General features: G+C 36.1%; 2 protein-coding genes across 3 annotated transcripts; both read left to right on the top strand.

Moving 5' to 3' along the window:
- Nucleotides 1-7855: 7855 nt before the first annotated feature.
- Nucleotides 7856-15339, top strand: LOC132184002 (TMV resistance protein N-like). The gene is made up of 7 exons (XM_059597480.1): nt 7856-8460; nt 11607-12720; nt 12837-13112; nt 13205-14128; nt 14219-14914; nt 15015-15170; nt 15265-15339. The coding sequence occupies exons 1-7, from the start codon at nt 7856-7858 to the stop codon at nt 15337-15339; spliced, it is 3846 nt and encodes a 1281-aa protein (XP_059453463.1).
- Nucleotides 15340-18611: 3272 nt separating this feature from the next.
- On the top strand, nt 18612-22382 carry LOC132184959 (uncharacterized). Of its 2 annotated transcripts, XM_059598758.1 has the most exons (5): nt 18612-19082; nt 19161-20351; nt 20491-21190; nt 21824-21918; nt 22084-22382. In XM_059598758.1, exons 1-3 carry the CDS (start codon nt 18651-18653, stop codon nt 21121-21123), a joined length of 2256 nt encoding a protein of 751 aa, XP_059454741.1. In that variant the 5' UTR covers nt 18612-18650; the 3' UTR covers nt 21124-21190; nt 21824-21918; nt 22084-22382. The 2 variants fall into 2 exon arrangements, with proteins under 2 accessions (XP_059454741.1, XP_059454740.1); XM_059598757.1 differs by lacking the exon at nt 21824-21918.
- Nucleotides 22383-23343: the final 961 nt, after the last annotated feature.

Below are 23343 nucleotides of genomic sequence, written 5' to 3'. Positions count from 1 at the left end.
AGCAAAAATTTAGGGCTAACTTCACTTTAAACCCCTGAATTACGACACGATTTGACATGCCCTCAAACTTCAAAACCTCTCAATTTAAAACCATAAACTTTCAATTGCAGTCAATTTGAACCATTCCGTCAAATTTTAAATGTTAAAAGTGAGACAATGACATTTATTCCCCTAACTTTTTTATGAAATTTCAAATTTACTGTTAATTTCAAATTAATTTTTTTTAAAAAAAAAAAAATCACAAAATAACCCACGGTTAAGCCACCTTGTGACTTTTTTTTTTTTTAATAAAAAGAAAATTGAAGGGTAATTTTGTCTTTTTAGGAGTTTTAACTTCAAAAATTGACGGAGGTGGTAAATTGACTGCAATTGAAAGTTCAGTGGTCAAATTGAGAGGTTTTGAAGTTTAGGGAGTTGTCAAATCACATGGTAATTCAGGTATCTAAAGTGAAGTTACCCAAAAATTTATTCATTTTTTATTTTTATTTTTATTTTTTGTGAGTACATTCATATAATCAAAAGAAATTACGAAGAAAAAAAGAAAAAAAAAATACAAGTAAAGGTTAAACAGAAAACCCTAACACGGACAAACTACTAACACCTCAATGAACCGAGAGGAAACCAAAAAGGTGATAGTCACCAGCAAATGCAGCCAATAAAGGCCGCGGCGATCTATGATGGATAAAACCATCTGAGGTAAGAATACCCATAACTTAAGTGTAAACAAGTTTCCGAAGAAATTGTGAAACTTAAGAACCGGAACCATGGGAAAGGGCTTTTCCTCACAGACATAGAGTCTAAGGCCCAACCGGATCGGGTTAGTGTTAAAAACCCAATCTAGACGGACCACTAGCACCTCAATGAACCGGAAGAAAACCAAACAAGTGGGAAAATGATTCCCAATACAAACACAAAGTCTATAGCCCAACCAGATCGGGGTAATCAGACAACAACACAAAAAACAAAATAAAAACCCAAAACAAACAACAAGCAAATAGCATAAAAAATAAATAAATATTACAAAACAGTAGAGTCGGTGGTGGAGGAAGAGTCTGTTGATAATGGCTCAAATTGTCAACAAGTATGAAGATAATTGCTGGAAAATATAAATATTCAAGTTGGTGGGCTCAAATTCTATTTATCTATAAGAGAATAATGTTAGTTTTAAAAGGAGTGTGAGAACAACTTGGAATTGGATTTATGGAGAAAACATGTATGGGTAAACATGTGGGCTGCACTGTTTATCTTTATCATAGAAAAAACTTTGTATTCATGATATATGGTTTCGTTTTCCAAGCAGCAATTTGATTAAAATTGTTCTCCTATTTTTCATGATTAAGCTTCTATAAAAGGACATGTAGTCCTTAGTTGAGATCATCCGGAAAATTCAAATTGGTGAGAGCACTTTGTGACATTTACAAAGTGTAGAGAGTTTTTCTTTACTGGGTATTTGAGAGTGATAGTTGAATGGGGCGTACAAGTGGTTAAGGGCTTGGGTTTGAGATATTAAACTTGAGCGGTTCAGGCTTGTACTATTGTACTCAATATTTCTCAATAGTAAAGAAGGAGACCGGATCACGCCCCCATGGACATAAGCAAATTGCCGAACCATGTAAACTCTTTGTGTACGTGTGTGATTGGTGTATGTTCTTGTGTATTTTCTTTCCAAAATTGTCTTTCGCATAAAGGTCTGGTGGGAAATTGGTTGCCAATTAATTATCAATTTTTTCAACAGAGTCCTCAAGCGGCGGAGCGTGTTGAACATGCTCCGGCACGTGGTGGCCGGATGACAATGGAGCTGGAGTCGGTAGGAAGAGGAGACGCCCAGGAGGATGGTGAGGTGGTGGGTGAGATGGTTCAGCTTCCTTAAATGGACATATCTGCTTTTAAAAAAGGGTTAAATTCCTCATACTCCTTAGGGTTTGCCAACTTTATTTTTTCCCTCCTAGGTTTCATTTTTATCACATGACCCCCCTGGGGTTTTGATAAATGACCAATTTAGTCCATCCGTTAGTTGACCGTTAAGACTGGCACGTGAACCAATCAGATGTTGACACGTGGTACCTATTTAATTTTTTTTTAAAATTAAAAAAAAAAAACTGGGGGTGGCTTGTTTTTTTTTTTTTTAAATATATATATTTTTAATTTTAAAAAAATTAAATAGGTGCCACGTGTCAACATCTGATTGGTCCACGTGTCAGTCTTAATGGTCAACTAATAGAAAGACTAAATTAGTCCTTTATCAAAACCTAACGGAGACGTGGAGCAAATGAAGAAGGCGGTAACGGGACAATTTACGGAGAAGGACGATACTATATCAGAATATATCTCCTGTTTTGACCCTTGACTTCAAGCAAGGAAACCAAAAAAAAAGCGTGAATATGAGCGCCAGCATCTCAACTTGCGTGCGTTTTATTAAAAAGAAAAAGTAAGGATTGTTGGCCTTTGTTGCACTGCCAACCGACAAGACACTGTTGTTTTTGCTTTTAACCCCAACCAAGTGGTCGTGGGTTCGTATGTTTTAAATTTTTTTAGACATACTAATAAATTACAATATATTAATGAATAATCTCATATATAAATAAGATTTTGGGCATGCTTAAAACTTATAAGAAGTGTGCAACCCCTTTTATAAAACAAATTTTATGAGATAAGTTATTTCTTCCTATATCACTAACAAGAAGTTTTTTAAAAATTCCGATTGTAAGAAAATTTTAGCTGACATGCTGAAAAATATAAGGGTAAAGATATTGAGCACGCCCGGCATGCTTCAACAGTGAAACAGCCGGCGTTTTTTTATTATTATTATTTTATTATTTTAATTTTTTGAAAAAAAAAAAAAAAATTTTAGCCTGACGTGCTCTGAATCATGACTCAAAATATAAATAACCAATGGGTTCTTTTAAATGCCACATGACAGTGTGCGACAAGCAATGGTTTGGAATGCAGAGAAAACAAGGGTGTGATTTTGGCAAACCATTTTGGTATCAAGTTCTGATATATATTTTTTTTTATTGAAAAGTGAATATATATATATATATATTTTGTAGTAATTTTATATTTGAATAATAAAAATAAGTAAATAATGTGATATAAAAAAAAGGATAAATACAAAATTGGTCATTGTGGTTGGCTTAAATTATAAATCACTCCATGTGGTATAACAAATAATTTATAGGTTACCGAAGTTAATTGGCCTAAATTACAAATCACTCTCTATGGTATAAAAAATAATTTATAGGTCCTAAGTGTAGGCCAAAATAACAATTTACTTCCTAAAATCATTGTTAAGTAACTTAATGGAATCCGTTACTTTGTGACGTTATACTGCTACGTAAATTAACATAATCTCTTCTATTCCCAAAATTTTAGTCCGTGCGTAATTTTCATTCGCCACGATTTATGTGCATTTTGAGAGAATTTGATGGTCACATTTTATGAAGCGGCTAAGGAAAATGAAAATGAGAGAGAGTTATACACAGGGTAACACTTTGGGGATATAAGATATTAGGTTAATTTACTATACCATCATGATTTTTTTTTTTTTCATAAAAATTGTCATTTAAAAAAAAAATGACATTTTTATGAAGAAAAATATTATTTTGTATATTTTTTTTAAATACCAAATAAAAAAAAACAAAAAATAAATATTATTCCTTCACACATTTTTTTTCATTTGCTATTTAGTTTTTTTGAAAATAAAAAAATAAGGTCAAAATTAGACTTAAGACAAAGAAATTAGTTGGGTCCCTACCCTCCGTCCTATTTAATATAGAGAAATGCTAAAGGCCCAACTTTTTTGCTCAACAAAAGTCCAACTTCTACCTTTTATTTTTTTTCTAAAAAAACCAAAATGAAAAATGGAAAAAATGTCTAAAGCAACCCTATCTATTTTTGGCATTTCTTTTATTTAGTATTTTTTTTAAAATGAAAAATAGTATTTTTCTTCATAATAATGACATTTTCTTAAAAAAAATGACATTATTATGAAAAAAATACCATTTTTCATTTTTTAAAAAATACCAAATAAAAGAAAGACAAAAAATAGATAGGGTTGCTTTAAACATTTTTTCCATTTTTTATTTTATTTTATTTTTTAAAAATAAATAAGACAAAAGTTGGACTTTTGTTGGGCAAAAAAGTTGGGTCCCTATCATTCCTCTTTAATATATGACAGTAAAAGGATGACCGTTCCATTTCTCGAAAAGAACAAAACATGTGTAGTGCAAGCTATAGGAAGACAAAAAGGCCACGTTTGCTAAGAGCACGGGGCGGCACTGTAGCCGAAAAGTCAATTTTTGCTGCACCTGTCATTTGACAGGTGCAGCAAAAATTGACTTTTCGGCTACAGTGCCAGCCCCGTGCAGTTGGCAAACGGGGCCAACCAATACCACCATAAAAAGTCAAGAAAGTGCAGTAAAAATTGACTTTCCACTATTTGACAGGTGCAGCAAAAATTGACTTTTCACATTTGACAGGTGCAGCAAAAATTGACTTTTCAGCTACAGTGCCAGCCCCGTGCAGTTGGTAAACAGGGCCAACCAATACCACCATAAAAAGTCAAGAAAGTGCAGTAAAAATTGACTTTCCAGCTACAGTGCCGGCTCGTGCAGTTGGCAAACGGGACCAACCAATACCACCATAAAAAGTCAAAAGAAGAGGGCAATGGCGCGCCCCAATATCTGGAAGCACATGCTGGTGGCCGAAGTCCGAAGCAAGGAAAAAAACAAGTACAAAGCTACAACTGGAAGGCATACCTGTAGTTAAAAGCCTACCGTACGTGTTTTTCGGTTTTTCCTAGAATTGTAATGCGCTAAAATGACTATCTTCTCCCTGAAAGAAGGTCATGATTGTTACTCGTTACAAATTAAGAACCTTTGCCAAAAACGTACATACCGTGATTAACTGAACGTTTAAGGTAACGAATTGAAGGACTCTTTTTGCTACAGACTAATGAGAAGTAGTTAAATTATGCATAAAATAACATAGCTGATTAACAAAAAAATGCTGTTGTCTAGTTGATCTGGGGTGTGTATATACAGTAATGTAGTGGGCTCACAATGTGCTGATATTCTGCTACATTTTCCAAATTGTCTCTCCATCATATATGTTGTGAAAGTTTTGCATCAGCAGGAGGAGGTGTCTTGGAAGGCTTGACTCCGAGCATTTTGGATCGAGAAGGCACTACTTCTGTGATATATATATTTAGATTGAGAAAGGTGAAGGAGGCCATCTGTTGTCCGATGAGTACATGAAGGCCATCTTGAATTCTTTATGTTTTGAACCGACTTTTAAACCGACTTAATCTTAACTCAACACTAAATCCAAATACCATGTTTTGACACATAAAACCTAACAAGAAGTAATATTTCTTCTTCTTTTTCCTTTTTTCTGCCCTTATTTTAGGGCTAGAGTACGTTAGATTGGGTGGGTTCAATGTCTTCCGATGATGTCTACCTTCAGTACGTACCAGGAATATTCTAAAAAAGAGTTCTTTAGAGTTTAATTCAATCAATCAATCAAACCGAAAGCATATATAAAGACATGCAGTTACTTGTATACGATGTTATGGTTCTTCCGATTACTTGTGTCTAATGCTCATTATTTTGGTGCCGATAAAGCAATATGTTCGACCAAATTCAGCTATGAAATTTATTGTACATATGAGCTGGGAAAGGATCAAATGTCCAGATCTCCTTCAAATGCATATATTCCTTTCCTCAATTCATCAAACACATGCATTAATAATGGGAACTTCCAAAGCTTTGAAAAGGGAAAGAGGAGGGTCTATTTTTTTTTTTAAAGATCTTTTTTTTAAAAAAAAATAGAGATCATTAAAAAAAAATGCTTTTGAAATCACATACAAATCACATACTGATCTGTCGAATTACTGGCTTGGCACATTTTACACGTCTCATTCATTTTTTAGGCCTCTAGATTCAAAGCAAAGTGACAACTATAAGCTCATCAGTTACCATCATCTTTGCTGACCTTTTGCAAACATAAATATTGATCAAGAACATCATTTTCCTTCAAATTTTCTTGCAAAAAACAAAAAGAAAGAAAGAAAAGAAGAAGGATAAGGAGGAGATCGAAGATGAAATAAATAAATTTTGACTACCCTTGTTTCAATCTTCAATGCAGAGTTACCCTGGTCATAGACTCATAGGACACTTCAAAATGGACCAAATGAAAAGAATCAATGACAAATAGAGCAGCCTGATCATTTATGATATATAGGTGAAGTTGAGTCCACAATTAATTTTATTATTTAATCCAGCTAAATGAATGTACAATTTGCATTATAAATGCTTGGTCCTGTTCTATATATATGTGGGCATGTGGCCAAACTTTGGCTTGGATATAGTGCACTTTCAGCCAGTAGCATCTCACCAGCTAGATCTCTCTCTCAAAGCAAGAGAATTACGTACTTGCTCAATTTAGTTTTGTCTACATATATGTAGATAAAAGAACATGTGTTCATACAGAACGTGACATTCACCCCCAACATAAACCCTAATTAGCTCACATTTGTCGTTCACATTGTGCCTATGAATCATATCTAGTGTTCCACGTGAGTAGGTATGATAAGTCCAATTCTTGCATGCGAGGCATGCATGTGAAGCTTGTGGATCAAGGGATGTCATTCAAACTTGATGAGACGGGACAACTTTTTTTAGGCTTGGGATAATTACGAGAAAGATGAGACAATTGATAATCTACCCCACCCCACTTTTAAACCATATATCAGAATCAACTTATCATTTTTATATTTTTTTAAAAAAATATTTTTAAGCATCTTACTTTTAATTTTCCATGTTCATGATAGGATTAGGAGTTCTTATTCCTTGGCCAAGTTTACTCATTATGATTGGAAACTCCCTTTTCCACAGAAATGACAGAATTCTACTTCTTTCTTTTCCGATCGATATTCCATTTTCTTTTGTTAGCTAGATTCATTGTTTCTCTAGCTCCTTTATGAAATTCCCAAACTGCAAAGACCTCTATCTTGGCTTGTTACATATAGTCTTGAAGATAGACTACTGATGAGAGACAAAATAGATGACAGGAATAAAGTGATTGAGAGGCAACGGTTACTTTTCCATACCTTTAATTTTAAAATATAAAGTAAGAGAACTTTTTTCTACCGCATAATTCACTTCATTGTCGTGAGTAGTTTAGGTTCCAGGAATATGGACGTGAAGAATGAGCATCAGAGATTAGCTTTATTCTAAAATTCTTCCAACCTCAAATAATTAAATATGGGACCCAGATGCATGTAATAATGGAAGCTCACTGTGTGCGTGGTAAGACTATGAGGGCCCTCTCGTTGCTTCCCTACCTTAAGACTTCCGAAGTCATTTATAGGAACAAGATCCTGTTCAGTTTTTGGTGCTTTTTCAAATCATAAATAATGTCTTTTTGTATTTACGGGAGGTAAAGAATTACAACTTTAAGATTCAAAAGGCTTATTACCGCTCATATGCTAGTTAATAATAACCGTATTTATTAATCATAATAACTTTGTCGATGTAGATAATAATAATTATACATGCAAATGCGAATGCGTATATCAAAAATTATAATCCTCATTTTTTTGCAAATGCAAAATAAACATATTCGTATTTGCATTTTCATCCCATTTAAAAGTCTTAAAGTTCTAACAGCAAAAGAAAAAAGTTTGTTTGCTTTTTTTTTTTTTAATTTTTAATTTTATTTTTTATTGTGATTCCCTTTGACGCCTTTACGCCTTAATTCTCCTTGACCCATTTAGCTGCAGAATGCTTGCTTCTTTCCGCTCATGACAATATTGTATAATAATGTCTTAGAGTCTAATCTCTAAGAAGCTTTTCCCATGGCTAATTCCACTACCAATACTCAAACTGCCCCATCACCTCCTGAATCCCTGTGGGAATACGATGTTTTCCTCAGTTTCAGAGGGGGTGACACCCGCAATAATTTTACCGACCATCTCTATACCGCTTTGAGAGATAAAGAGATTGTAACCTTTAGGGACACGGAAGGACTTGATGCAGGAAAACCCATTTTGGAACTCTTAAATGCAATCGAGAAATCGAGAATGGCAGTTGTTATTTTGTCAGAAAATTATGCATCTTCCACTTGGTGCTTAGAAGAACTTGCAAAGATCATTGAATGCATGGACGCAGGAAGGATGAGAGTTTTTCCCATTTTCTACCACGTGGATCCTATTCATGACGTGCGGCTTCTGAAGGGGACTTTTGAAGCTGCCTTTGCTAAACATGACAAACGTTCCAAGGAGAAGAAAGAGAAGGAAGATGCTTTTGCTAATCATGACGAACGTTCCAAGGAGAAGAAAGAGAAGGAAGATGCTTTTGCTAATCATGACGAACGTTCCAAGGAGAAGATAGAGAAGGTGCAAAGGTGGAGAAGTGCTTTGAGAAGAGTGGCCGACCTCAGCGGAGACCATTTAAATGATGAGTAAGATTTACCGATCTTCTTCTACTGATTTTTTTTTTTTTTCCTTTTTCTTTTTCTGAGTGCAAAATAGACTAATTAGTACTCTAAATCTATATTTATTTGGAGTTTTACAAGTAGCACTAAATATATATTATTGCTTAATTAAGAAAAAAGTTGTCACTGGTTCAAATTTCAAGATTTAAAGTTGTAATTATTAAATACCACATCCCCCTCTCTCTCTTTCCCTCTCCATGCCTCTCTCTTTCTCTCATTTATGTTTCTGCTATCATTCTTTCAGGTTAGTGTATTTCTCTGCAAATTGGACATTTACTTATTTGCAGGTTCATAAGTTTTTTTTTTTTTTAGTTTGCATTCTCTGTGTATGTTTTTTCTATGACAAAAATATAGTATGCTTTTGTTTGACTTTTATGTTTTCTATTGTTAATATGCATTAGCAATCCTCATACTCTCACTACAAAAAAAAATGGCATTTTCTGACGTGGCTACAGTGCATGTTTTGTTGCCACGTCAGAAAATTTCTGACGGGTTAATTTTAAAACGTCATAAATTAATTTTTTGACGTGTGAACAGTGGTTACAGTGCATGTTATGTTTTGTGTTACTTTGATAAGAATTGTGATTGGGTATTAATTGTTTATGTAGTTTTTTTTTTTTTTTTTGCTATTGTTGTATGTCTTTTCTTTAATAAAAATTGCAACTTCAAAATTTGGTGGATTTTTAGTGGGCTAATAGAAGATCGTTCCTTTAGCATTATTTTGCTTTGTATTTTTTCTTTTATTTATTGTTTAGAATTATGATTTTTATTTGATTGAAATCTAAAATCAAGAGTCTTACATCACTAGATTAAGTAAGTACATGTGTATAACCTACAATTTAAGCTGTGAAAGACACCTAAACATCATAACAACAAGATAAAGAATGAGTTTAGGTAAGAAGGTTACCTCATTGAAAGCAAAACCACCAAAAACTACATCTCTTCCACCAAAACATCCTCACATTCTCACACAAAGGTTTCACTGAGCAAACTGGCTTAGGGGCGAAAGGGTGGGATATTTATAGGAGGCAAAATTGTCGTGGATAAGAGTAGCTGGTTTTTTTAGATCTATGTACAATCAAATGTTCGATTTACCAAGCTCGAATGTCATCTTTGAGGAATTTTGGAGGGCAGGATTCAGTTCCATCAACAATGCCTACCAGATCGTGAGTGTGCAAAGATAGGGATAATGGTTTTGTCCAACCAAGGTAGTTTGGACCTTCAAGCTTTCCATTGAATTGGGAAAGTGTTGGTGGAGAGAAGGTTGGTGCCGAAAGGGTTGTGGGAATTGCCAATGGCAAACAGATTGATGAAGGAGGAGGAGAGATTTGAGGTGTAGTTTGATAAAAAAAAGAAAAGAAAAGAAAAGGGTTACAAGTACAATCAATTATCAAACTTAACAAGATAAGTTGGGATAACTATCTAAGTAAATCAATACAATAGAAGACTTAATACACACGAGAGATCTAATTAGAAATAATCACATGAGATGTGATTGAATGCAACCAAATTACATTATGTTTGCATTTAGAAGAGAAATAAGAGGAGTTGCTGTAGGAGTAGATGTCTCATGGCGGATCGTGACTGGGCTCGAGCCAACCCAAGATGGCAAGTAACTGTTACTACTAGTCGTTGCTAGTGGATCTCTCTGAAGAGTGCACTTGAGCGCACTCGTGATGTGTTGCTGAAACATCTGTTGTAGGAGCAGTAGGATCATCAGGATACTTGTGCACTTCTTGTTGCTTCTTCTTGATAGTGGCTAGAGGATCATCAGGAGATGCAGTATGCTTAACATTTTTTTGTTTCTTTGGGTTTCATTTTTGGTTTTGTTTGTCTTCTCTCTAGATTTGATTCATTTTTAGATAATTCATTTTTAGATGCATCCTCGGATTTCACCAAGCAACTCAAGCTCAACCGTGTCATCATTTTGAATTGCAGAGCTTCCTTTCTTAAGATGAACAAGCAAGAAAACTCTACTTATCACTCTTGATATTTAATCACTTTTGCAATTATATCCTTATACTTTAATAAGTGTCAATTTATGGTTACTATCTTTTAGAAGTTTGTAATGTCAACCTTCTTGTCAAAATTCAGCATTAAATCAAATGGATGAAGTTGAAACACCTAAAATGCCTTTTTTTAAAAAAAAAAAAAATAATAATAATAATAAAATTAAAATTTCTGACAACTTGGTGACCCCTACGAACCCAATGTGGGTCAAGTTTGACTCACCGTGGGTCACAAGCTGACCCACTGCCGGTCACCTTGTGACCTGTCGTGCCATGGGTCACCTAGCTACCACCATGATCTACCTAGCTTTAGTGTCCAAGATACATCTGGTCTTCCATGTCTCTTGAAGAAATTTATGTGAAATAGAAAATAAGGGTCCCTAATGGGTAGTTCAATTTGCTATATGGATCATGCATTATGAAGCGGATGTTACTAGTTTGAATCCCTCCTTCACATTCTCTTGTGTGGACATGTAAAAAAAAACAAAAAAATGAAGAGAGGAAAAGCGAAAACAAAGAGAGAAAGAGAACACAAGAGATTTGGGGTGTTTCGGCCTTAAAGGCATACGTCGACCACCCATAATTGCTCATTAGGGCTACATTATGCTCTTATTGACTTGATATTTTTAGAATACAAATAAACCCTATTTATTGAGAAAATATGGTAGGTGTTATGAATGTAAATAAGGCAACTAAGATTTGATTACAATCACAAAGAAGAATTAAATCCTTCCTCAGAAACAAATATCAACATTTTAAAGGAAAATACAATTGCAGGATATAAATTGAAGGTTCGATCCCCTCAAAGTGATCATCCTTTCGTATGTGTCTTGTTTGTTTTATTTATTTTCTGCTTTCCATTTGAAATAGGACCCGTAGTTCCTATCATGTTCTTTATCTTTTTTTGAAATTTTCTGAACACATAATTCATTCTTAGATGCATCCTTGGATTTCACCAAGCAACTCAAGCTCAACCGTGTTATCATATTGAATTGTAGAGCTTTTTTTCTTAAGATGAACAAGAAAAATAACAACACTTAACATATGATCTCCTTTTGGTTTGCGTTGACTCACGAAAAGATTTTGGTTCTATCTATCTTACAGGCCAGAGGCACAGTTCATCAGCAACTTTGTTGAAAAGGTATCTAGTGATAAGTTGAATGGAACAATCGAAAGTGTTTATAAGGACAAATATGTTGGAATAAAGTCTCGTGTTGAGGAAATTGTAAATTTGTATATTGATATGGAGTCGAAGGATGATGTTCGGTTTATAGGGATATGTGGGATGAGTGGAATCGGCAAGACAACTCTTGCAGAAGCTGTTTTTGAAATGATCCATCATCAATTTGAAGCTCGCAGTTTTCTCAGAGATGTTAAAGGGCGTGATTTAAATGATTCACAAGATCAACTCCTTCGGGATATGAAGTTGAAAAGTGAAATACCAAGATGGGATGAGCGTAAGGCAATCAACACGACTAGTCTTAGACTACGTAAGAAAAGGGTTATTATTGTTGTTGACGATGCAGATGAAAAAGGGTTGGAAAGATTAGCAGGGCACCGTGATTGGTTTGGCCCAGGGAGTAGAATCATCATAACTAGTGAAGATAAGGGTCTGTTGGAGAAGAGATGTGGAGAGAAAAATGTATACCAGGCTAAAAAACTGAGTGCATATGATGCTTTGCAGCTCTTTATTCGACAAGCCTTCGAGGAACCCCCTTGTGGAAGAGATTTATTGGATATATGCAATGGTTTTGTAAGATATGTTGACGGCCACCCTCTAGCTCTTAAAATTTTGGGTTCCTCCATGTATGGTATAACAAATATAGATCAATGGGAAGCTGAACTGGAAAGAGTAAGAAAAAGTCCTGAACTTCCTAAAGACGAGAGAAATATTCAAAAAGTACTTAGAATGAGTTACAATAGATTGAGTACTCCAAAGAAAAAACTATTTTTAGACGTTGCGTGTTTCTTGAATGGGGAAGACAAAGATCGAATATCAGATATACTAGAAGATCCTGGTAAGTGCATCCCAGAGATTGATATAAAGGCTCTTATTCAGAAATCTCTCATTACTGTTTTAGGAGGAAAATTGTGGATACATAATTTACTACAACAAATGGGTTGGGAGATTGTCAATGAGGAATGCATGGAAAGACCCGAAAAGCGCAGTAGATTGTGGCTTGAAGAGGATGTCCTTGAAGTATTAAACAATGGTAAAGTAAGTGTAATAGTATTATATATAGACATGAACTAAGAGAAGTACATCCTGGTACAATTTTTGAAAATTTTTGCTATATCTTTCCAAATACTTGTTCAACTGTTCCTGGTTTTCAGGGAACAGATTCAGTTGAAGGCATACTGCTAAATGCACCAGCACATAAGCAAGTACGCTTGAATGCGGACGCCTTCTCAAAGATGAAGAACCTAAGATTACTTAGAATTTGTACTGCGCACCTTCCTCAAGGCCTCAATTATCTTTCTAATGAGTTACATTTGCTGGAATGGCATGAGTATCCTTTGAAGTCAATGCCAAGGAGTTTTCAACCAAACAAACTTGTTGAACTCATTATGCCTGGCAGCCTCATTGAGCAACTGCCCGAGGAATTTAGTGTAAGACTTTTACTCATGCAAGTGCATTTGTTTTTTAGATTAAGTTCTTGACTGCTTAATTTGCTACATATTTTTTCATTCTTTTGTCACAGAACTTAGGCAAGCTAAAAGTCATCAACCTTCGTGACTCGCAAAACTTAATCAAGACTCCTGACTTCACTAGACTTTTAGATCTTGAGAGGGCGATTTTTCAAGGTTGCATAAGATTGGAAGAGGTTCACCCGTCTATTGGAGTTCATAAACGGATTACTCGATTAAATCTGAAAGATTGCAAATGTCTTGATAGACTTCCACCCGAAATCAACTTGGAATCTCTTAATACTTTGGTCTTATCTGGTTGTTCACGCCTCAAAAAGTTTCCAAAGATTGGACAAAATATGACAAGTTTGTGGGAGCTTTATTTGGACAGGACTGCCATAGGGGAACTGCCATTGTCAATTGTGCATCTAACTGGCCTGTCTTTATTGAATCTTCAAGACTGCAACAACTTTTCGAGTTTTCCGAGTGTCATTTGTAGTTTGACATCTCTTCAAACTCTCATTCTATCCGCATTCAAGGTTCAACCAAAGCCCAACTCGTTGTTGATCAAGTCTCTGTCAGGTTTAGGCTCATTAGTATCTCTGGATCTAAGTGACTGCAATATGGGGGACGGAGCTCTCCCTGATGATATTAGTTGCTTATCTTCACTGCAGTCTCTAAATTTGAGCAAAAACCATTTTACATGCTTGCCTGAAAGCATTTCTCAGCTTCCTAAGCTTAAAGTTCTTTACTTGGACAATTGTAGCAGGCTTGAATCGTTAGCAAATATTCCATTAAGTACACAATCTGTAATGGCACGACATTGCACTTCACTGATAAATTATTCAAATCAAATCATAGTGTGGACTTCAGGTGAACCAGGATTGACGTTTATTAACTGCCTCAACTCGGCTGATGATATTGATGAAGAAAGCAAAGGTCGTGAGCTTTCTCTGCGAGATATACACTTCAAGCCATTGTTGCAGAGATACATGGAGGTCTCTCTCTCTCTCTCTCCCTCTCTCTCTCCCATACACATACACACACATTGAACATCCTTTTACCTTTTTCCTTGTAATATTTTGCAGGGTCAAATTCGTCAAGTGGATGGAATGTATAGCGTTTCACCTCAAACTGAAATTCCAAAATGGTTCACCCACCAGAATAAGTCAGGGTCATCTGTACCAATCCGGCTACCTGATCGTCAAGATGAAAATTATAGCAGTTGGAGAGGAATAGCGTTGTTTATTGTTTTTAAAGTGAAGAATATTGTTCCTCGTGGTCACGACTCAAAAAGTTTTCATGAGTTCATATATCACTTGGACAACGATGGAGGTCTTCAAGATTATCCCCTGATCATTATTAATGTCCCTAAAGACAAACTATATGCCCTTTCATATGGACTTCGGCTATATGTATCAAATGCAAGGTTTAGGGACCATTTAGATGAACGCGGCTGCATTAGCCCTTCAATTACAATCAGCAGCTCAGATGTGGAGATTCAAAAGTGTGGTGCGCGTTTAGTATACGAGGAAGATATGGTAGAGTTTGTACAAAATTTAACCCAAGAAACTTCGGGGAGCCCTGAACACCTCCGTCCACGTCAGGAATCCATAGAATATCCAATGAACCCTTCCCCAAGCAATGTCGATGAAGCGGAACCCAGTCTGTCCAGCGGCCAAACTGACTTAAACTCCAGGAAAAAAAGACAACCCAGTGGCCAAAGTTACTCGAGCCCCAGGCTTAACAGACAACTCAAGTCATTGCTTTCGCTATTGTTTCAGGTCTTTCCCCTATATTTATTCATTGAAAACCATAATTTATGTATCTATTTTTCTCTCTCACTCACTGAACACTTTATATATTTATTTGTATATTTTACAGGGAGACCCTGCACGATACCACTGCTATGAATATATTTTTCCTCAGGTTAAGATGGCGGCTCCCCCCCGCTGGTTCAATTATCAAAATGTATCTAGTGCCATCAAAATGGAGCTGCCTTCAAATTTGAATGATAATACGAGATGGCTGGGATTCACTGTATTTGCTTTGTGTACACTCCCCAAGCAACCAGCTTGTTCCGGTAACAATCAAGATGATTCAATGATTTTGGTAACGTTTTCTGATGTTTTAGGTGGTGATCTTGTCGGAAATGGCATGGGCTTTGCGCTCTCTAGAGATCTTTTTGTTGGGTCACATCGACTTTTGATGTGTTTTATGCCACGGGAGACGTTTAAGTTGAATGGGTGTAGTCACATTTGGGCCTCATTTCAGAGCAATAACCCAGGTGTGGAGATTGGAATGTGTGGAATTCGTCCTCTATACGAGGAAGATGTTAAACAGTTCGTGCAAACATTAGTGGAGTGCATCTTAGGGTGTCCGGATGCCTACCATGATTCTATTTACGTAAATCTTTTAGATCAAGTGGCAATGTCGCAAGGGTGTAAGCATGGAGAAGATTTTCGTTGCAATTTCGCATCACAAAGGTTAAATAATGTTCACTGGAAACCATTTTGTTATTATCAAATTTCTAAATTGAATTTTAAGTATATTGTTTGATACCTGCGCGCAGGTGGGGGCCTCAATCCACGCTACAGCTTCTACCAAGTAGTACTGAAAATGTAGAAGAAGAGGAGGATTGTACTTCACCAGAAACATTTCCAAATCAAGAATTTGAGGCTGCAGGCACTTCAAGAAATTCAAGGCTCTCTAAAATTACTTTAGGCATACCATTTAGGGATGGGCATAGCGGAACCGAAGAGACAAAAAGGATGCTTCACACTTGGCTTAAAAGATATGTGCAGGTCTCTCTCTCCCCCTCTCTCTCACACACACACAATCGTCGGTGAAACTATGGTATTTTTGTTCTATACTTTTTACCTAGACAACTGCTTTTAGACTTTGCTAATGTGCTTAATTTTCATGCTTTTTCTTGATATTTCCTCCTTAATTATTTAGTTAGGTACTGTTTATCTTTTATACTTTTTTACACCTGGTGTTGAGCCTTCTGTGTGTTCTTTTTTTTTTTTTTTAATGAAATTTCAATTCCTATTATTGAGTAGTTCATGTAGAATCATCTTTAGTCATTACGTACTATGAGAAAGTGCATGGCTTTACCTTCAAATTATTTAAATGAATTCTTTTAAAGTCTGTTTGGAATTGCATTTGAGAAATACAGTTTTTAAGTCAAAAAATATTTTTTTGGCAAATGCTTCATTTTTAAACTTTTGCTAAAAATGCATTTTGGCTATTTTTAAGGTTTTTGGACCTTTAAAAGCGCTTTTAATTTTTTTACCAAACGACTACTTTTTTCTTCAAACGAACTTTTTAAGTGTTAAACGCACTTTTAGACCCCTCAAATGTAATTCCAAATAGGCCTTTAGTCACGCTTCAGCAACTATGGAAAACAATTGTTCTACTTGTTTTGATTCTCCGATCTTTTAACGATAAAATTAATGAAGATATCAAATTAAAGGAGAATCTGACAACCTCTTGTTCATAAATTTTGTTTTACAGGACCACTGCAACCACCGCTCTATTTATAATCACTGCTTTCCTGGAAGGGAAATCCCAAAGTGGTTCTGCACTCAGAATAAGGGGAACTCGGTGACAACTGGCATACCACAAAATTTGTTCAGTGATAGAAATTGGATGGGATTTGCAGTTTGTGCTGTTTTCCCATTTTACAAGCATCCAACTGCCGTTCGCAGGAACTTATTGGAATCAGGATTTCTTCCTCATCGCGTCATTTGTGAATTGCAAACCGACATTGGTGGTATGGAGCCGATATCAACATCCTATAGCATCAGTGAAGACAAGGTATTAATTTCGTTATACCAACGTGCATTCCTGTGGTTGTCATTCACACCGAGTGGGAACTGTATAGGGAAACATGTTTGGAATCAAATGAGTTGGGCTAAATTCTCGTTTGTAAGTGATACTCCAGATGTGTCTTCAGCTGTCAAGTGTGGGGTCAATCTTGTATACCGGCACAATTTCGACGAGTTTACTCGTACAATTGTACAACTCGTGACCTCGTATGCTGACTATATGCATCTCATCCGTAACTCTTCCCAGAAGAATGAGCCAACGGTCTATAAAATGTTGCCCATGTATCATGAGAACGTCCCAAGACCTGACAGCTCTTATGAGGAGGACCCACGCCCTCGAACTCGAAGAAAGGTTCCCATTCAGCCCTTTCATCCGGAGCATTCTAGTGTCGAACGACTCGGAACTCCCAAGCCATTCTACCAAACGGGCCCACTGGTAACAATAATTCTGATAACTCACAATCCTCATGCATCTGGATCCTGTCCGGTCCTTTTTGGACCGGCTAACCACCCCAGTTAAAGTTGGGGTGGTTTCATGGCCATGGGAGGTGGTCCAACCACTCTCAGAGGCCAAATCAAAAAAAAAAAAAAAAATTAGCCCTAATAAAGTATTCTAGCCACTCCCAAGAGTCAAATAAAAAAAAAAAAAAAATGATTTGGCACTTGGGGGTGGATCAAGGGCCATGAGGTTGCCGAAGCCACCCAGCCCTAATTGGCCTTAATTTTTCATTATTTTCTTTTAATTTATATTTTTTTCTTTTTTAATTATTTTTAAAATATATATAATATTTTTTATTTTTTTATTAATGAGACATATATTCCATTTATAACCTCAATATAGGATCCTCTCCAATTCAAAATGGACTGAAAAATATCCCGTTCATAGCTAGAATTTCTTCTTCAAAATTCTAAAACCACAAATAGGACACTTGTCAACTAACTTAAATAATATTAAAATATTATTTTAGGTTTAAATAAAATAAAAAACAAAATTATAAAATATTAAGGGGTGGTTGGCCACCTCATTGGGGGTGACCAGACCACCCCAGTTGGGGGCTGGGGTGGCTTCGGCCACCCCAGACCGGCTGTCTGGGGTGGCTGAAGCCTCCCCCAAGGGCCAAACAGAATTTTTTTTTTTTTAGATTTGCCCTTGGGGGTGACCGAAGCGCCGAACCACCCCTTAATATTTTAGAATTTTATTTTTTTATTTTAATTTAAATCTAAAATAATATTTTATTATTATTTTTAGTTAGTGGACATGTGTCCTATTTGTGACTTTATGATTTCTAAGAAGAAATTCTAGCCATAAATTAACTGAATATTCTTTAGTAGAAAATCCTATCCAATATATTTTTAGAGAGATCTTGGCCATTAATTACTTGATACTCTCGATGTACTATCATTTTCCCACAATCATGTTTCTCTCTTTCTCTCTCTCTCTCTCTCTCTCTCTCTCTCTGATTGGATGCTGTATTTCTATGTTACAGGACTTTAATCCGCTCTTGTTATATAATAATTGCTTCCCTCCAAATAAAGAAACCCAAGAGTGGTTCACTCATCAGAGTGGTGGGCATTCGGTGGCAATTGAGATACCACCAAATTTGTACAATGATAACAATTGGATGGGAGTCGCTCTGATCTATGTGTTTGTTTTTCAATTGGTGGGGATCGAGAAACCATCCTTGAGAATATGGTTTCAGAAATTCCGCAATTCCTATATTGTCAATTCCGAAGGACTGTTGCTGGTATGGATGATGAATTAAGCCTTAGTTGCGTAACTAGTAAAGCAGAAATCACGTGGTTAGTTAATGTAGGTGAATTCATTTGGATATCCTACGTACCGGGGGAGTCATTTAAGAATATGTTGCGCCAATGCAGCCGCATTGAAGGTTCATTTCTAAGTGATTGGCCAGGTGTGATGGTGAAGGAATGTGGGCTTCGTCTTTTGTACCAGCATGATCTGGTAGAATTTGAGCAAAATCTAAAACAATGCAACGCCTTGATTTCTGAGTATTCGGATTTCGCGCGTCAATTTATGGTTGATCAAGAAAAAAGTAACAAGAGGCAAAACCCTGATGATGAGGCGGCACGACCTTCAATGGTTCCATACAATTGTATTGACGTAAGAATCAACACTGCAAAGAATACTTATATTAACTCTAACTCATTAGACACAAAATTATATATTTCTGTTTTGCAGGACTTCCATCGACACTTTTTCTATAATTCTTGTTTTCCTCCAAGTGGCGGAATAATTCTAGATTGGTTCAGCCATCCAAGTGTTGGGCCTAAAGTGGGAATCCCTCTTCCTCCAAATTTCTACAATGATCCTACTTGGACAGGACTTGCTCTGTTTGCTTCTTTTTCAGTCCTTTTTGGCAGTCCGCATTCACAAGTTCATTGTCGCTTTTCGTTTGTATCTCAAAATGGTACTTTTGGTTTAGGGCGTCCCCATAGCTTTTGCCTCCACGAAGATGATCTTTGGTTGTTAAATCTAGATGGATTCATATGGCTGGTTTATTTACCACGTGAGTGGTTTCCAAAGTGGTTGAATCGATGTAGTTCCATTGAGGCTGAAATTAGCAATTGCCCTGCAGGCTTGACGGTGCACAAGTGTGGACTCCATCTTTTGTATCAAAATGATGAAGAGTTTTTTAAGGAAATACTCTTCAAGACCCATTTGTATAGCAAGTATGAGAATGAGGCAAACAAATTTGATGGATGCCTTGTCTATAACTCTTGTTTTCCTCCAAATGAAATTCTGGAGAGGTTCAGCCATCGGAGTGATGAGCCCCAACTCACAATCTCTCTTCCTCCAAATTTGTACGATGATCCTAGTTGGATTGGACTTGCACTCTGTGTTTCTTTCTCACTCCAGAAGGATGGGACTACAATTGTTGACAATCGGGATTCACAAGTTCCTTGCAACTTGATTTGTCTGTTGGAAACCGATATTGGTAGTCTGGATTCCCCCCATGTGTATAGCCTCACTAAAGAAAATCTCGAGTTGTTACGGCTAGGTGGATTCATTTGGCTCTCTCATATACCACGTGGGTCGTTTCCAAACTGGTTGAATCAGAGCAGCTTCATTGAGGCTTCAATTACAACCGATTTCCCAAGCTTGACTGTGCACAAGTGTGGATTCCGTCTTTTGTACCAGAACGAAGAGATAGAGTTTAAGGAAACAATAAGACACTACACGGCCTCGTTGTCGACAACCTGGAATGTTAATCATCAATATTCAACTATTGCTAATGAAAAGATGGTTAAGTCAAACCAGGAGGATAAAGCAGCTGAGTCCAGTACAACCAGCATCTCTGATGAGGACTCTCACCTTTATCCCAGGCTTAAAGACAATAGCAAAAATGATCATCCGCATATTAAGAATCAAGTAAGTAACCAAAGCAACCTTTCGGTAATTAAGAAATTATTGAGTTATGAGTATTTGATTTGCCACAAATTAAGGTATTATTTCCTCTCCCTTTCTTTCACTTTGATCACTCATCATACACAATATTTCTATTTTACAGGACTTTGATCGATGCCTTGTCTATAACTCTTGTTTTCCTCCAAATGACATTCTAGACTGGTTCAGCCATCAGAGTGATGAGCCACAGCTGACAATTTCTCTACCTTCAAATTTGTACAATGATTCTACTTGGATGGGACTTGCTTTCTGTGTTTCTTTCTCACTCCAGGATGATGGGACTACCATTGTTGACAATCTGGATTCACAACTACTTCCTTGCAACCTTATTTGTTACTTGGAAACAAATATTGGTAGTCTGGAACCTCTGCATAAGCATTGCCTCACTAAAGATCATCATCTCAAGTTGTTGCAGCTAAGTGGTTTCATTTGGCTGTCTTTTATACCACGCGTGTCGTTTCTAAACTGTTTGAATCAGCAGAGCAGTTTCATTGAGGCTTCAGTTGCTATTGATTGCCTAGGCTTGACAGTGCAAAAGTGTGGGTTCCGTCTTTTGTACCAAAATGATGAGGTGGAGTTTAAGGAAACAATAAGACGGTTAAGCCAAACCTGGGATCTCATTCATCAAGAAAATACGGCCAAGCCAAACGAAGAGGACAAAGCAGCTGAGCCCAATACAACCAGCAGCTCTGATGATCCCAAGCCTAAAGACAAGGGCAAAAGGATCGTAGAATAATGTCTCCTCTACTTTGGGGGCTTCTGCTTTTGTTACTTTGGGTGCTCTTCCAGCTTATTCGCTTATCGTAAGTCATCTATTACAATAAACTCATCATTTTTACTGCCTATATATATACATTGAAACCATTTTTGAATAGGACCAAATTAGAATCTTTAAGGAGAAATTTGGTTTTGTGATCTGCTAAATTATAGAGGTACTAATGTTTGATTGTTTGCATACTTTGATCGGAGTAATAAACTCTTGGATATTGGTGTTTGCGCATGAGGTAATTAATTAGAATTGTTTAATTTGGGTTATTTTCAAATACTTGAATTTGATGTTTTACAAAGAATTAACAGTTACTGGAATTTACTGTATTATTTTTATATTATGTGTTTTTTTTTTTTTTTTTTAATGACTTTTTTGAATATGTTAAACATATATATGGTGAAAATATGAGAATTTATTTAAGAATATAGATTTTACCATGATTTGAGGTAAACTGAAAAATTACCTTGTTAATTTGTGCTTGATGTTGTAAATTTTAGTATTGACATGCATGTTGAGTATAATATTTTGAATATCACCTTGAATTATATATGTTTGAAACACTCCAAGATAAGTGCAAGTGATATTAGACATAATTTCGAACGGCAATGCTTTGATTCGAAGAGTATTATTTTTATTGGTCTGATCCGAAGGACATTTAATTATTTAGGCATGATTTGAAGGTCAATGCTCTTATTCAAAGGGCATTATATTTATCGGTCCAATTCAAAGGACCACATAGAATGCCAAGACCTGGCCAGGGCGGTGAGTTTTATGTATTTGGATATGATAATTTCAAGTTATTTACTAATTTTTTTAAAAAAATCTTATGAAATAAGGGGTATGTAAGCATACACTGCTCGATCTCACACCTAGATTAACCAATTCTATTACTGAGGTGACTCATTAAATCTGATTAACATTTTTCAGATAATATAGCAGATCGAGATTCTTCTAGCAAAACTTTGGAGGATTTGGAGTCTTTTGGTGCGAGTTCGTGATGCTTTGCTCAATATTTTCGTTTATGGAGTAGCGATGGACATGTTTATGTTTTAGATTTACTTAAATGGTTGTTCTTGGAGACCTTTCGTTTCGCTTGGGATTTAGAATTTGCTGGAATATATTGTTATTGCATGTGATCTTTTGCCCTATGGAGTTCTCGTTATTATTTACTTCAGTTTTGGTTTTTTATGGTATTTGGATATATACCAATGATATGTGGACTTTGGACATTGTGTGGATGAATTTTTAGTTACTCTGGTTGTATTGTTTCAATTTTAGAGTTTGTTGTATTGATACTCGTACGTTATCATGTCGTTTTGGGTTTTTGGGGCATGACACAATTATATATATGTAACTGAAGGACTGAGCAATCTGTCTAACACCGATGGAGATCAATGCTTCAGAAAATTTTTCAAACCATGCTCTCGGTAATTGCTTGAGACCATATAAAGCCTTCTTCAATTTGCAAACACTGCCTTGACACTTCTCTTGAGAAACAAACCCAAGTAGGTGCTCCATATAAACCTCCACAAGCAGATCACCATGAAGAAAGACATTCTTTTCACATCTAATTGATAAAGAAGTCAATCAAGATTTGATAGCAAGAAAAACCAACAAGCGAACATATATAAGAGATTTTTGTCACATGATCGTGAGAAAATGTATAATCATATATACTCAACACCATAGGTCTGAGTGTAGCCCTTAGCAACCAATCAAGCCTTGAGGGGATCATGAACATACCCAAGAGGGTGATGTTTGATAGTATATACCCATTTGTAACAAATGTGTGCTTCCTAGAGGGTAGAGGAATAAGCTCCCAAGTGATCTCATTCTATATTCACTACAAAAAAAAGCTCATTTCTTCACGTGTCAAACAGTAACATTTTTTTGGCACGTCAGTAAATGCTGACGTGTTAAAAGTAGCACGTCAATAAATTATTTACTGACGTGTTAAAAGGTACACGTCAATATTTACTGACGTGTTGAAAACAACACGTCAGTATTTACTGACGTGTCACTTTGGCACGTCAGTAAATTTGAACCAAATTTAAATGTGACATCATTTTAAAATTAATAAATAATTGGCTGATTATTTACTGACGTGTCAAATACTGACACGTCAATAAATCTTGACGTGTCAAATTGACACGTCAGCAATTGTTGACGTGTCAAATTGACACGTCA

The sequence above is a fragment of the Corylus avellana genome, chromosome ca6 (genome assembly GCF_901000735.1).
Source record: "Corylus avellana chromosome ca6, CavTom2PMs-1.0".
Taxonomy (NCBI): Eukaryota; Viridiplantae; Streptophyta; class Magnoliopsida; order Fagales; family Betulaceae; genus Corylus; species Corylus avellana.
Note: the sequence above shows the minus strand (reverse complement) of the source record. Positions and strands in the feature narration are given on the sequence as shown.